Source organism: Ambystoma mexicanum, chromosome 9, assembly GCF_040938575.1.
Source record: "Ambystoma mexicanum isolate Mex_15411 chromosome 9, UKY_AmexF1_1, whole genome shotgun sequence".
Lineage (NCBI taxonomy): Eukaryota > Metazoa > Chordata > Amphibia > Caudata > Ambystomatidae > Ambystoma > Ambystoma mexicanum.
In genome coordinates, this window is record NC_090931.1 from 329,008,429 (window position 1) to 329,025,034 (window position 16,606).

The 16,606-nt window shown below is 44.3% G+C and overlaps 1 protein-coding gene and 1 long non-coding RNA gene across 6 annotated transcripts in view; one reads left to right on the forward strand and one right to left on the reverse strand.

Moving 5' to 3' along the window:
- The window catches only part of CLIP2 (CAP-Gly domain containing linker protein 2), a 705,753-nt gene that overhangs the window by 665,394 nt on the left and 23,753 nt on the right, over positions 1–16,606 (forward strand). For all 4 annotated transcript variants that reach the window (XM_069614741.1, XM_069614743.1, XM_069614740.1 and 1 more), the window contains one exon: positions 4,269–4,352. In XM_069614741.1, coding sequence (XP_069470842.1) covers positions 4,269–4,352 — 84 coding nt within the window. The remainder of the gene's footprint in view (positions 1–4,268; positions 4,353–16,606) is intronic.
- LOC138488027 (uncharacterized) overlaps positions 1–16,606 on the reverse strand; it is an 80,863-nt gene that overhangs the window by 21,103 nt on the left and 43,154 nt on the right. The window lies entirely within an intron of this gene.

The window sequence follows — 16,606 nt, forward strand, 5'->3', positions numbered from 1 at the left end:
TGCATTCGTACATTCTGGAGATAAATTGTATATTGAATCCATCTTGTAAAATGTATTATTCCTCACTTTTCTTAACATTTCTATTGTTTTGCTCAACGGTAATGAAGTGTCCATCTTTATTAAAAATTAAATTACAGGAAAATGTGTTCCCCAATAATAAAGCCTAATGTCTGTTTGACACATTATTTCACTGGATAACTGCAGAAACATATTTTTCTAAATAAATTAGGTTTTAAGACTGTCTGCACAGTCCTGGGGCAAAATGCCAGGCATTATGTGCCCAGAGTCTAGACTTAAGAGCCCCAAACAAAGCAAAGGCTGATAAGGGTGGGGTCACAGGGCACTATAAGCTTAGGATCTCAATCTGCAGTGTAGGTGTTTGGAGTAGGATCATGCATTGAATTTGAGACTGAGGCAGGAGTTTGGAGAAAGAGTGGAGTTATGAGATGATTGAAAGTGGGAGGGGCCAGAGGTCAGGATGCTGGGTGGAGATATCAGGAGAAGGTTATTTTGTAGTTTTTGGGAAGAAGTTTGTTTCAAAGATCAGTAAGAGGTTGTTGCGCACTTCTGTAGGAGGTTGCTGTAAGAGATCAGGAGGAGGTTGTTGGACACTTCTGTAGGAGGTTGCTGTAAGAGATCAGGAGGAGGTTGTTGGACACTTCTGTAGGAGGTTGCTGTAAGAGATCAGGAGGAGGTTGGTGCCAGCTATAGGGTGTTGGTTAGAGACATGAGGAGGAGGTTGGAGGAGAAGACCATGATGCTAGCAAGAAAATAACTGGAAAAATCAGGACTGTCCAAAAGGGCACACTTGAGCCATGGCAGGGGTAGGGGCAAGATCCCAATCAGAAGGGATCAAGCCCATGAGATGCAAGGATGGTTATAGGTACATAATGCCCACACTGCCCAATATTGCCCTCACCCGGGAGTGATAGGCGTTTAGCACCCACCAACGGTGGGGGGGTGAAGCCGGAATAAAATCATTAGCAATCACAGAAAAGAAAAACACAGTTTCAGTGTACCATGTTACTACTGAAATGGGAGTGGAAAAGTCACTTGTGAGGCATACATACAGCCAGGAGGCAGGAAGGCCAAGGGTCATAGTGTGGAAGGTGACACCAGAATTACACCAGGGGGTGCACAGCACCCATGGCACAGATACAGGGAACATTGGGGGCAGACGGCCCCTGCGAAGGCAACATTTCAGGTACTAACCTCTGATAGTTTCTGTCGTCCTGTTTAGCTGGGATGCCTGCGCTCAACTAGTTCGCATAAGGGTGCTAGTTAATAAAATAAGCGCTGTCTCTGTCATAGCATATGTCCTTATTTCAAATCCCTTGCTGCATCTATTTCAACCACATTGATTTGTACAAGGCCAAACATCTATTAAACCCTGTTGACACTTTGTAGAGAAAGTATGTGCTTGCAACCAATTCAGACAGACAGGCTCATCCTGTTATATACATGGATGGGTGGATGTTAAAGCATGAAAAGAAATGGAAGGGAACATCATTTGTACATAATTTATAGATCCTAATATTGATGTTGAGCACTGTTGATTCTATTCCAGAAGCCTGCAAATTAGTTTCAGCACAGGGAAGTCAATCTTTTGACATACTCTACCCCGATAGGTGCACACCTAATAGCACTCAAGCTATTCTTTGAAGTATTCAATAATTCAACAAATGTTTGGGTGCAGGGGAGGAATACCGGGCCTGGCACGAAGCCGTAATACACTAGGAACAAATAGTGTCCAATCGATAGAAACTCCCGTCCCCTGCACCCCTCGGTGTTGACAAATCAGCCAATCAGCTACCTAAGGGTTTTGGTGCGCATTACCAAATAAATAAACAAACAAAACAAACAGTATTTTAATTAGGACTAACCACGTCAAGGTTATTAACAAAAACATGTATAATTGAAAACTCTGTACAAATCAATCAAAGTTCTTTATTCTTTCATATTCAGATGGAGGCCAAAGATGCTCTACGTGTTTCGGGGATGTCTTCCACTTCTTCAGGAGCAAAAAATTAAACTGTGGGTACAAAAGTAAATAAACATGTATTTTTCTTTATATAGATAATATCACAGTTCTCCATATTGTTAATTGTGTGTACCTCATCCCACTTCCCAGGTGGTCAACATGCCAGGGGGTGTACAGACTATGGCCTATGGGACACTGTGTGCATGCCTCTGTTGGTAAATAACCGTGGGGGACCCCCCCACCATAATAAACACTCATATATATCAGGTCACCACCACATGTTCGACTTTCTATTTAAGGACCACCCAAACAGGTGAGCAGAGAGGGTATTACAAAAAGTGCCTACCTGGCCTCTTCAATAGCTTTAATTCAGTAAGTAAATTGACTTAGGTACAGCTGTAGGAGTCACAAGTAACATCATTATTAGGTCAGCGTGTATCCTATAATTTCCAGTTCCAATCACAAATATGTGGGCAGGTCTCACCTGTATCTTCAAACCCCTGAGGGGGGATTCTCTTTTCCCAATCACTAACACGATTAATCATGTTAGTGATTGGGAAAAGAGCATCCAGAACATATGGTGGTGACCTGATATATATGAGTGTGCATGCCACGGTTATTTACAACCAACCGAGGCATGCACACAGTGTACCATAGTCTGTACACCCTCTGGCATGTTGACTACCTGGGAAGTGGGATGAGGTACACAAAAATTAACAATATGGTGAAATGTGATGATATTTATATAAAGAAAATTACGTGCAAGACATTGGGTTTATTTACCCACAGATATTTTGCTCCTGAATAAGGGGAAGACATCCCAAAACGCGTAGAGCATCTTTGGCCTCCATCTGAATATGAAAAAAGAAAGAACTTTGATTGATTTGTACAGAGTTTTCAATTTTGCGTGTTTTTGTTAATAACCTTCAGCTATCCCTCCGCCAATACCTCCCCTCTCGAGCTTTTCGCTCCTCTACATCCAACTCCCTCAGGGTCAGTCGTTTTTCAAAGAAACAAGCTGGGGTTAGATCTCTGTCTTCGGCTGGGGCCTCCCTCTGGGACAGCCTCCCTGCCAATCTAAAACTTGAGGAGAACCATCTCCGGTTCCAGAAGCATCTCAAGACCTTCCTCTTTTCTTCTGCCTTCGCTCCCCCTCTCCCCTGCTGATCTGTTCTCTCTTGGCACCGTGCACCTGGCCACCCTCTGTCATCCGGGCCCAGGTACCTGCTCACCCTACCACCCTCCCACAGTGCTTCCGGGCCACCCCTTGCACTGGGGTCTGTATCTGTACCCATACAGCCCCCCCCTTTTCTTCCTGCACTTATCAGACCTACCCTGGCTGCTGTCTTAAACCTAGCACTTGCAAATTGCTGGCTGCACTACCACTGTTTGTTGCCTTTATTATTTATTTATTGTTATTTATCTGTTTCTCCTCTGCTTCGCACTTTCCACTTCTCCCCCCTTCCATGCACTTTTCCCCTCCCCCTCTACCATGCACTTGCGCGTTCTCAATGTCACTGGGCCTAGTAAGATCGCTGTTTTCTTCTCCCCTGTTCCCCTCCCTTGCCTTGTCGCGCTCTGAAACACTTGTGTACGAGCGCGATAGAAATAAAATATCAGTATCAATATGAACCTTGACATTGTTAGTCCTAATTTAAAATATTGGGTGATTCGTCAGGACTGAGGTGTGCAGGGGGCGGGAGTGTCCATAGAGTGGACACTATTTGTTCCAAGTCATTCTTTTGAAACATTATTTTCAAACTCCTGTGAAATTATTTATGCCAAACATCTCCTCTCCTTCTTAACTTATTGTAGTGTAAATGTGCTGCAAGTATGCATCTCACCTTTATGTTGGTTAATGTTATACCCTGAGATAGTTCAGACACATTCACATATATTGATTAACTCTGGAAACATAATGTCTGTGTGTAATGGTAATACTGACAGCTCATCTGTATACAGTCTGATTTTATAATTAAGGATAAACAATTGCATCCTATCCCCCCGGTCTGTGCTTGATTGACAATTACTCAATGTAAAGGGGATATAATACGGGCCACGTGGGACAGCCCTGTCATGCCTCCAGCTAAATGGCGATTTGAGGGATTCTCAGTTTATCATAACATTTGCATATTTTGTTTCCAAGGCTGCATCTTTTTTTCCAGGATCCAACAAGTCATTACCTTATAATTCTAAGTAACCTATTTCCATTAGTAATTTTGGCTTGTTATGTATAACAAATTGCATTTTACACAATCATTTAATTAATTCGTTTTTTTGTCAACAGATCTGCAGACCAAGATGAGCAAAAGAGAGAAAGAGATGTCATCCTTGTCATCGTTGGTGGACACTCTGAGGGCCCAAATCGCAGGTGAGTTTACCAAGTACTGAACTGTGTATTTTTATTGTAAGCAGACTGTCTTGTAAGGATGTTAATGACATTTTGTCCGTTTACGAGAGAACTTACCGGTTGGTTCATTTAGAGGTACTAACAAATGCTGAATACTGTGAGAAAGCAGAAGGTGTCTCACTCACTAGTCCCCGGGGATCTGTCATCCAATCCAGGACACAGCCATCGCTTTTGGATCCAGTTCTCGGGGGTGGACCAGTGTGGGAGGATCACCTGACTGAGAGGTCTTCGGGGCATGGAAGTGGGACACCGGATGGTGAGACACGGTATCCCCTTCCCTGTAACACCTTTACCCCATCCCACCAAATAGGAAACTTAGGAACTCAACCCCCCCTCTTTCCCAACACAAACATTTTCTCACGGACAGCTCACTGTGAGAGAAAACGGACTAACGCCCATGCCGTATACCTGACATGTCCCAATACAATGGTCAGGCAGGGTCAGGCAATTACTGCTGACCATTACACACGCCTGACTTCCATTACACTTGCTACTCAGGAGCTGACGGGGAGCTAGTGTGGTTGGAATACAAATTGAGGGTCCTATCAGACCACTCGCCACTGATCTTAACATGGCAATACTTGCCTCCTAGAGCTAGGATCCCAACATGGTGGCTCAGAGCCGAAGCATTGAAAGACACATTGTTCAGAGGGGACTTGAGAGAAGAAATTGTAGAATATTTCGAAAATAACACTAGAAGCGTGGAATCGGCTGGTACCCTATGGGAGGCATTTAAGGTGGTGGTGAGGGGAGCAGCTATAGCTAAATCCAAAGACCTTCAAGGGGGTATAACACAGGAGTTGCAAAAGGCAGAGGCGAAACTAGAGGCAATTATGCATAGAGGAGAGAACTCCCTTGAGGAAGCCGAAACCAAGTCAATTGCAGCAGGAGTGTGGAGGGCACTGGGAGAGATTATGCAACTTGAACTACAAGAAATACATAGAGAGGCAGCACGCTGGTGGGGACAAGCCGGGGAGGTTGCTAGCATGGTTGCATAAAAAAGGGACACCAAGACCAACGATCAGAGCAATAAAGGGGGAGAATGGACAAATACTTGACACCCAAGAGGGCGTGAATGGTGGGTTCCTTGAGTTCTACCAGCAACTGTATGGAGACGTTAAAGGGAGTGAATGGAGTGAGATGGTCGAAACACTGGAGGATATTGGCCTGCCTAAATTGGGAATTGAAGAGAGGGAGAACCTAGAGGCCCCAATCATGGCGGAGGAACTAGAAGCAGTGATTAAGCTCCCCAGTGAGTTCTACAAAACATATAAGACGCAAGTGCTCCCCCCGTTACTGGCAATGTTGAACGAAGCGTTAGAAACAGGGATACTTCCGTAATCCCTAAGAGAAGCAATTATTATTCCGCTTCTCAAACCTGACAAGCCAAACACGGACTGCGGGTTGCATAGACCGCTTTCCATGCTGAACAGGACAGCAAGATACTCACGGCTGTGCTGGCAAATAGAATGAGATAAGTGATTCACAAACTCATGCATCCTGACCAGACCAGATATGTTCCACACAGAAGCATATCCAACAATCTCAGGAGGCTCCACCATGTCATAGAGCAAACACAAAGGGACTTGCACGAAGTTGCAATTATTTCATTAGACGCGGTGAAGGCCTTCGATTCTGTCAAGTCGCCTTGGCTGAAGGCAGCCCTAAAAGAATATGGAATTGGGCCCGGTATCTGAAGTGGGGGAAACTACTGTACAGTAAGCCACTAGCTAGAGTCAAGATGGGAGCGATCATCTCAGAGAGGTGGCAACTTAGTAGGGGCACCAGACAGGGATGACCTTGGTCCCCGATGTGGTTTATCCTAGCACTGGAACCCTTAGCGATATGTTTGAGGCAAAAATATGAGGAGGTGGGGATCTATACGATAGGAGGGCCACATTTAATATCAATGTATGCTGATAATATGCTGTTATACTCGAAGTATCCTGAGGAAAACTTGCATTATATCCTAGAAGTTATGGAGCCATTTGCGCTGCTCTCTGGCATTACAGTCAATCCTAAGAAATCATGCATATTCGCCCTAGGGAGATATAAGGGCATTCCGCAAGAAAATCTACAAGTATTACAAATCCATTGGGAGACTAGAACCTTTAAATACCTGGGGATTGATATTTACCACACAGTAGAGGATTAATACAAACATAACACAGAGAAGGCTGTGGAAAACATAGAGAATAGTATGAGATTCTGGGCTAAGCTCCCTTTGGCCATGGTAGGGAGGGTGGCATTGTTGAAGATTGTGGTATTGCTGAGGTTGTTGCACTTCTTCAGGAATATACCATATATGATACCCAAGAGATTCTTTGTTAAACTTCAAAGCATATGTAGAGGGTTCATATGGCACAATACCAGGAACAGAATAGCCCTGTGGAAACTGCAGAACATGTATGATAAAGGGGGCATAAAATTGGCCAACTTTGAGGTCTATTATATGGCCAGTCAACTACAATATGTGGTTAAGTGGTTAACGGAAGACTCAACATCGGAGTCCAGATTGCTGAGTTCCGAATGTGTTCCGTTCTTTTTGAAAGAATGGATATGGCTGCCAAATCCAGAGCTAAAAAGGGGTACGAGGATGTTAGAACTGGGATGGAAGATGTGGTGTAAGGCTTGCCAGGTCATGGAGAACCCGACCCTGTGTTCTCCGCTAGTGGCATTGACCGGAGTGGACGAGCAACTGAGGAAGGCAATTCGTAAGCACTGGGAACCGGTGAGCATTGCAATGCTAGGAGATGTATGGCAAGATGGGAAGGTAATGGAATTTAACATACTGGTAGAAGAAACAGGTCTACACCCAGGGCAGTATATTACTTCGAGTGCTGTTTGCTGGAGGAAGACTTCGTTTGGATCGCCTGTGCTGTCGGAGGGAGACTGTGTGTGGATTGCCTGCGCTTGCCTGCGCTGCGGTGAACGCGGAACTTTTCTCTGCCTGGAGGACGTCTTTTACAGTTGCACCTTGTGTGCCTGACCAAGGTCCCTTCCTGTTTGTGAGGCCGCCCCTCACTAACCCCGCCCTTCTCATCATCCATAACTACCACGCCTTCCGCGCACAGGCGCCGCGCACACGTCGAGTACAGCGAGTGCTGTTTGCTGGAGGAAGACTTCGTTTGGATCGCCTGTGCTGTCGGAGGGAGACTGTGTGTGGATTGCCTGCGCTTGCCTGCGCTGCGGTGAACGCGGAACTTTTCTCTGCCTGGAGGACGTCTTTTACAGTTGCACCTAGTGTGCCTGACCAAGGTGACTGTGTTCTTGGGGGCTCACTATACATATCCAGGGGAGGGACAGTGCTTGCGTGTGCACTCCCAGGAGCTTCCAGTGTCCCAAAGGAAAAAAGGGTGGTTCTATTGTGACACGTGTGCACTCTCAGGAGCTCCCCAGTGTGTCAAAGGGAAAAAGGGTGGTTCTATTGTGACACGTCATAAAGTACGTTCCCTCCCTTTTATTGTTCACAACGTTGGATGCAAGTGCTTATTGTGCTCTTTGTTTGTTTTATTTTTAAAGGTCCCTTCCTGTTTGTGAGGCCGCCCCTCACTAACCCCGCCCTTCTCATCATCCATAACTACCACGCCTTCCGCGCACAGGCGCCGCGCACACGTCGAGTACAGCGAGTGCTGTTTGCTGTTCGCGGTGCGCGGAGGGAGGGGGCGGAATTTTTTCCCCGTGGGGGGCCACCACGGTAGTTTCTCCTTCTCCCAGGTTAAACAAGAAGTGGTGGGTTATCTAACTATCATTTTCATATTACGCAGAGCGCGAAGTTGTTAAGAAAGAGGGGAAAAAAAAAAAAATGTCCTACCGCCTTACATCTAATATGCCCCCCCACAGTACCGATATTTACCTTTTACCCAAAATCTGCTCTACTTCCTGCATGGTCGTGGAAACAGATCTTGGTCCTCAACCTTTTTACTCGGCACACTCCGCCCTTGATTCGGGGAAACCGCTTCAAGCAAAGTCCATTTTTTCTTTTGAACATGATGTGCATGACCCTATAGTTTCGATCTCTGCCATGTCAACATCGCACTTGGGAACTTCCGGTATTGGATCACAGATCCACCACAAGGAACCTTTATGCTCTTTTAAAACTCCTAGTGTAACTAATAATCCTTGCCCACTATCAGATATCACCATGTTGGCCTCGACGCAAAATGTTTCACGCCTTTCCTCATCTCATATTGGCATTTCACCAATTCCCTTTCCACCCTTATTACAAGATCACTCCAATCCATTGACGGAATCAACACAAAATGAGTCTATTATGGAGGGGAGCATGTCGATCTATCCACCTGCTAATCTATTAGGAACCATGTCTCTTAAAAATGATCGGTTTCGCTCCCATTCCCCTCAATCTCTGTTACCTTCTTTTGTTTTACCGACCCCAAGAGTACTAAAAGAAGTGACGACAGATACACGAATACATGATATGATTATGACACAACCAGCTATGTCTACTATTAATACCACCCTTATGAGCCTGTGCAAGCTATTTGAATCCCTAGATACAAAGGTCTCTTATCAATCTAAACAGTTTGACGATTTAATGAGATGGTTATCGGTTCATTATGTTTCTGTTGCTGCCAAAAATATCCCCCCGCCAAGCAAGCAAAGTATGACCGATCCCTCGCAACAGCGCGAGGATCTATTAACATCCTTGTCACCAGTAGTCAAATCTGTCCACGTTGCTAATGTACCTATTGCTGGATTTTGTGCCCTTCCCTTAATTCCTGGTATCATCTGCCCATGTGAGGCTTCTCATGATATAACATCAGTGCCTCAAAAGTGTTCTGTACAGATACAAAGTCAGATTCCATCAGATAACAAAATACCCAGTCCAGCTTTGACAAGATCTGATATTAGAAAAAATGGTCAGGGCCTTAGTCATCTGGACGCCTTGAACGTTCGGAACCCAAAGGTCAAACCAAAAAAAACCTTGGCACTAAAAAAGACCAAAAACATGGTTGGTCTGAAGCAAACCAAAAAAACACTGAATTCCTTTTTTAAAGCCCTGGGCAAGACGACAGCTCATCAACAAAGGGAAATTGCACCCCCAGGTCCTCCCAATGTTCTGCCATCCACCTCTATGAACGCACCAGTTCTGGGGAGAGCTGGGGAGAGCTGGTCAATGAAACCCCAACTGAGCGAGCAACCCCACGTTTTGCCATTGACCTATACAAACGTGCCGGCCTCGGGAAGTGCTCCCTTAGACTTTCATCCATCAAAGAAGGCTGCTCAGGAGTACCCTTTGAGCTTTGGTCAGAGTAGGCCGATGACACACCAACAGACGGAGATACCGTTCATAGCAAACAAGATCCTCAAGTCATCACTTTCGATACCGGCCAAGCTGTCAGAAGAACATTCGTTGATCTCCACGGAACATTTTACACAGCCATCTTCAATCTCGACGAAAGGTATTCTATCTCCTTTGTCTCAATTAATATCTTCCATAGACCGGAATATAGAGGCTGATAGACAGCTGGCGACACTAAAAGCACAAAATGAAGCACACCATAGACTTTTCATGTTCAAAGGTGTCCCAAATACAAGAGAGCCAGGTCAGACCACCAACCCTCTTCATAGAGATTCACTAAGCCCTTCTACTACTAATGGGCCGCTGATGAACATTGACTCTAACACTACTGATCTCGGCCACCAGAAGAAAGCCAAAATACCAGTTCCCCCAGCTGATCTGGTTCCTTCCTTACAGTTGCATACTCTCAAACAACAAATAGATGCCTATCTGGCCAATAGTTTAGCTCAAGCACAAAATGCTTTGAGGTCATCAACAGTAGCTGCCGAATCTTATCATCCATTGCAGCCTTCTATAAGTCAACACCAAGCCAGTGTATGTGTTCATGAAAATCATGAGCCTAATTATTCTGATACGCCCCACTTACAGTGGGCTCCTCAGAAAAATTTGGGTCAGACAATATCACGTCACTTACATCCTCGGCGTGCTTCCTTTTTTACACTCATTCTCAAATGTAGAGAGGGAAATTTTCCCAGCTATGATCTAAATCGCAATAGCGTTCTCAACATTTTTAGAGATATCGAGGATTTGAAAAAAGTGGCATCACATGATATTGACCAAATTGAATTTGTTTCTGATTTAACAAATTCAATTGTGAGGCTATGGATACCATCTGGTCTAGTTCATGATGCCATCTGGCAATGTAAAATGTCATTATTCAGTATGGGTTTTCTCCTTGCAGAAGATCCAGCTAAGGATCTCTTGCATATTCAACAGCTTAGGCATAAACCCAATATATATAGCGGCGCTCAGCGTCCTTTGGGCAATGTACAGAATGATGACATTTACCACCTGTAACCATCAACGTCAGAAGTGACAGAGGTTGCTTACCTTCTGAGTTGGAACACAAGAGGACACTCTCATTTACCTTCCACCTTTGCACAATTTTCCACCAAGTATCATCTAATTGCCTTACAAGAAACCTGGCTAACCGCCTGTCCTGTTTGGGATGGCTATGAAATCTCCCTTCTTCCTGCCAAGTCTAGCAAAGGCCGTCCTTCATCAGGCTTATTAGTGGGGGTACATCATGCCAGTGGTTTTTGCATTGCCCCGTGGGCCTCAGTTGACACCCAGATTCAGTTGGTCCTCATCTGGGATCATTCTCAAGAATTAGCATTCATAAATGTTTATCGTAACCCGTCTATGATGGATGATGAGGTTTTTTTTGAAGGTATGAATAAAATGCTTAACCTCACATTAACTAGAAAATCTGTATCCCACATTATTGTTGTGGGGGACCTTAATTTGGATTGTCGAGATTCATTAACACCTTCTCTAGTGGCCCTAAAATGGACAAATCTGATGTCTGAAAGGAACCTACATAGATTAAATGGGTCCATAAAGGGCGACACTCAATCTCACTACACCTGGCATCGAGGTTCAAGCACGAGCACTCTAGATTATATATATACGAACTCTTTTCTGTTTCAAAGAGCGCAAGAGCTCACCATTTGTCCACATCCTAAAAGTGATCATTGTCTTTTAATTGTGAAATTTGCATGGATATTTGAACATGAATCCCATCGCCAGGTCCATCGTGACGTAGCATCCATTAACACGGCACAAAATCGTCTCAGATGGACCTCGCAGAAACTCCATTCTTTCATGTTCACTCTAGAAGCAAATGACTGGCATACCAATGGGGTATCTTATAATGATCTGTTAAAGCCCCACAGACAAAACATCACAATCTTACGTCATAATCATATTTATCATTCACATACTTTTGATCCTGTAATCAAGAAATTAAAAGCTGAATATAGGAACATTAGGAAACAGATTATTGCTCATAATGGTCCATTTTGTTATCAGCTATTAAAGACTGCTAAGTGCCGCTATAAAAACTGGCTTAAACAGAGGAAATCCTTACAGTTTCACCATGACAGTGTCTCATGGCTCGGTGCAGCGAGGAACAAAAATTCGGCACAGATGTGGCAAATGCTGAATAATCCCAAAATCAACCTACAGGGTGACGCTCAGATCAACGGCGTCACCGAAAAAGAATGGATCTCACATTTTTCGACACTGTACGCTGATCCGATCTATGATAAATTGCTCTGCACATCAGCTTCTCGAACACCCTGGCAACTCCGTTTGTCAGAAGAGTTAATTCTAGCTTCTCTCAAACAAATCAGTTCATCGAAAGCTCAAGGACCAGATAGGTTGTCTAACCATATGTTTAAGACTTCTCCACATGAGTGGGCCCGTATTCTGTTTCTAATTTTTAAAAAAATCTTGGTCATCCGCAAAATTCCTACTTCTTGGAAGACCTCGATTATCATCCCCATTTTCAAGAAGGGCGATCGTACCATCCCTGCCAACTATCGGCCGATCGCTCTTCTTGATGCTCCAGGGAAGGTATTCGCGAAGATTGTTCTGGCTGAATTTATTGCGTGGACTTGCCGTGCTCAGCTGCGTGATCCAAACCAAACGGGATTCGTAGCGGGCATGGGCACTTCCATAATATTATTTACTCTTGATGCCATCAAATTACATTGCATTCACCAAAAACAAACCGTCTATTTTGCTTTTATTGATCTTAATTCAGCTTTCGATTCTGTTAGTCGGGTGCTTCTGTTGGCTAAATTGTACAGAGATCATTGTCCCGAGACATTGTTAGACATCATACATCAGTTCCATTCCAACACTTCAATTACAATTCGTCTAACTCTAGACGGTATGTTATCTGAAAAAATTCCTACATCACGAGGCCTAAAGCAAGGTTGTTTATTGGCATCTGCCATTTTTAATTATTTCATTCAGGATTTAAGATTTGATTTATTGAAAACCGTTTCAGATTCACCTAAGTTGAATGGGTACACAATTCAGTCCCTCCTTTATGCTGATGATTTGGTTTTGATTTCAAAGACTCAAGTAGGGCTCCAACGACTTTTGGATGCATTTTACTCTTATACTGTGCATAATGAACTCAAAGTCAATTTTACTAAAACTCAAATTGTGGCTGTTTGTCCAAAAAGGCGTTGTTTCTCTTCATATATTTGGCATATGAACCATGTTCGGATTAACAGAGTGCCCTCATATACTTATTTGGGAATTGTATTTGAGAATGTACAATCCCCCGCAAGTCATCTGGCACGTTTGGCATGCAAACTAACTGGCTTCATATCTCAGGCAACTATCTTAATGTACAAATATGGTAAATTTTCAGTCCTTCCTGCATGGCAGTTTTGGACTGCAAAAACAGTCCCGGCCCTATTGTACGGCTTGGAAACTTTTCAAGAAATTTCACCCATGCATTTGGCCAAATGGGAAGCGCGCTATTGGCGTCACATCCTGCATCTGCCTAACTGTATTCCGGTGAGTTGGCTGAGATATGAGCTTGGCTTGATTTCATTACATGCTATTCTCAATTGGCACAAATGTGCCTTCTTTAGAAAATGTATTATGTCAACCACATCACGAATTTTGATGAAATATTTATCATCTTATATTTTTTCAACAAATCATGGTTTTGTCAAGACATGGCTAATGTCTGTTTATGCGGTACTAATCAAAGCCGAAGTATCCATCGAGCTACTAATTTACAATCCAGACACAGCCAAAAGAAAAATATATGCCATAGACTGGATTACAACTCGACAGAGTTGTCTTATGTATCAGGATGCTGACGCTAATAGATTTCCGCATAAGAAAATGCGGACCCTGCCTTCATATTTAGTACGTTGCCCTTCTCCGAATTATCGTCATCATATTTTAAAATTACGTTTCAATCTATGGGGCACTAGAGAATTACTTTATAAAAGAAATCAACTGCAGGGAGTTGGAAATTTTTGTCGTTTTTGTACAACTCAAAATACTCCTGAAACTATGAGGCATCTCATAACAGAATGCACAGTTCTGCGTCCCCTGCGCGAAATTCATTTTGCGCGACATTGCAACTACCTCCAACTTGCTACACAAGAGTTGTCGTGGTTTCTTGTCTTGGGCTCAGGATATCAGCCATTATAAATTGCAACTGTTAATTTTCTTTTGAGTTTAAAGATGGAACCGACAGTGACTTTGAGTCAGTATAAGTCAGTGAAATAATAATGAATTTATCACACAACAATGAAATGTATTTGCAAATTATCTTTTAGGCTTTTCTTGTGTAATGTAATTATGGCATGTTTGCTGGTTGTGTATTATTTATTGGATTATGTATATTTGAAAGGTTGATTAATTTCAACTATAACAAATAAAAAAAATAAAAAAAAAATATTACTTACACCAGACTGGTACGGCGGGTGAAAGAGACATGGTCCAAAATAGCACTGGAAGACCAACCCGACACGGCCATAGAAACAATTTATGATATCTCAGAGGGGGGGCACAAGGTCTCTTGAATCTATGAACTGCTGATGTCCAGGGTGGGAAAGGAGATGACCAAGCTGAGACGGGACTGGGAAGAGGAAGCCAGGGAACCCATGAATGACGGGTTGTGGGTGGGGGTTCAGAGATACCACAAAAAAGTGTCCAGGAATGTGAGGCTACAACAGATTCAGCTATATGTTACTCACAGAGCGTACATGACCCCCCAGAGGATCGCTCGATTCAAGAACGCAGAAATACAAACATGTCCCAAATGTGGGGAAGTGAATGCGGGGATGATACATATGTTCTGGGCATGCCCGAAAATTGGAAAATTCTGTGGAGAAGTAGCCCACCGCTCAACCAAAAAAGGGATCACGCTAGATGTAGAATCTGTGTGGGCATGCAGGGTAGGGAGGTTTTCTAGACTGCGCAAACTGAAACACGTGAGTAAACTGAAGGACTTGTCCTATATACTTGCCAAGCGCAAAATAGCCATGGGTTGGAAAGCAAACAATAGACCAAAGGTAGAGGTTTGGTGGCATGATCTCGAGAAATGGGCAGAAGTGGAAACGGTGGTATGGAATGAGGCGGCCAATAGGGGGGCGGGGGTTAGGAAGCGGAATCTCTGATGGCCTGGAGACACTTAGTGGCCACACTGTCTGGGTCCACCAGGGCCTGCCTAAGCAAACATGATTCCCCCGAGAATACAGAGGGGGAGGTATCCCTAGAGGAAACAACGGCGGACGGCGAAGTAGAGTAGGCTCGAGTTTGGGGGGAGGGTAATGGAGAGGCAGTGGAAATTTCATGATAATGTATATGACGCTTGAAGTTATTTGTTATGCACTGTTGGGTTTGTTTTTTGGTGATTGGTCGTTGTAAAGGTTAATAAAAATTGTTTTAAAAAATAAATACAGTGAAGTGCAGTTGGTCTTCTAGGCAGATGTATTGGCCAGGTACATCAGAGAGCAGGCGAGATCGCGGGCATAGAAGCAGTCACTTGGTGTGATAGTCGAGGTCTTTGGGCAGATGGATTGGGCATGGCACCTCTGTGTACCATGGTGAATCCCATGGAATTAGGATTTTGCTGTGACCAGTGCTCCTCTGATGTACACTGCACTGGACATGTTGTTAAAGTGTAGTTAACATAGCTCCCACTGCAGAACGAGGCGCTCTAATGTAGTTAATATCGTTCCCACTGCTGAGCGGTCACTGATGGGAGTGGAGGGTGGTGGAGGGTAGTGAGAGAGTACGTGAAGGGCCATTGTGGAGTTGGAGCCCCATTGCGCTCTGCCCTGCCACTTATTGCCATAAGGCCCGGGTCAGACCCAGGGCCCTGTCTACACCGAGTGCCAGTTTGATCACAGTACCTGCAGGTCTTCGCTCATTGGAGCGCCGCCATCTTAGGCTGAATTCAGCTCAGGTCGGCTTTTGCTGAGAGGCCTGTGGCCTGCTGTAATTTTCCTAAACCATTATAATGCAGGTTCTACTGTGTTCCTGCTATACTACAACATTCTCCATAGGTTATTCACACTTGGTTCTTTCAGGTCCCGTACATGCTCCTGCAGTTCCATAGGGTTATTTGCATGTAAGCATCTGCAAGCTTTGCTCAGGATCTCTTGCTTCTTGCGGTTTATGCATTGCTATGTTTGGCTAATGGCAAAAATAATAAAAGCAATGATTGTATGTACATGCATCTGTCCTCTAACTATAGGACTGTTTGCTTGTGTTCTTTGTGTATTAGAGTGCGTGTTTATGTCCAGCAATGCGGATGGCATGTGTGCTTCATGTCTAATGCTGCTAAGTCGTGGTGTCAGCAACATGGCTTCTTGGCGCTTTAATCAAGACTGTCGATTGAGGCGTCTTTAGTTGCAGCCTGAGGCTCCTCGTCCACTCTGGGGTAAATTTGTACTACACCTGGTCTCTAGGGCTGGCTGAGGGGGTACCTCTCGACATACTTGTCAACTATAGGTCCGTGGGGATTCGTCTGAATTAGAATGGGTGATTGCAGTGTTTCCCGTCCTTCTTCCATGTCATGTATTTCATAGGAGGGGGTAGGCTTCCCCAGCCCTCTTCATATCAGACCGTCCCCACCCATGAACTGTGTAACTATCTAACTGTGTAACTGTTTGCTGATAACTGTGTCCCTAGGATCTCTCCCACTTCCTTAGGAACCCACCTCCTGTTGAGGGTATCCATTACTAGTTAGTTACCTGTCTCCCCCTCCCCCTGCACGTTTCTTTGTGTGACTCGACCTGTGTGCCCTCGCTCTCATCGAGACATGGTTCACGGCCAGTTCTGTTACAAGTTTTGACACTCTCCTCCCTGTGGGCTACAAGATCCTCTCCGAACCCAGAACCAACCG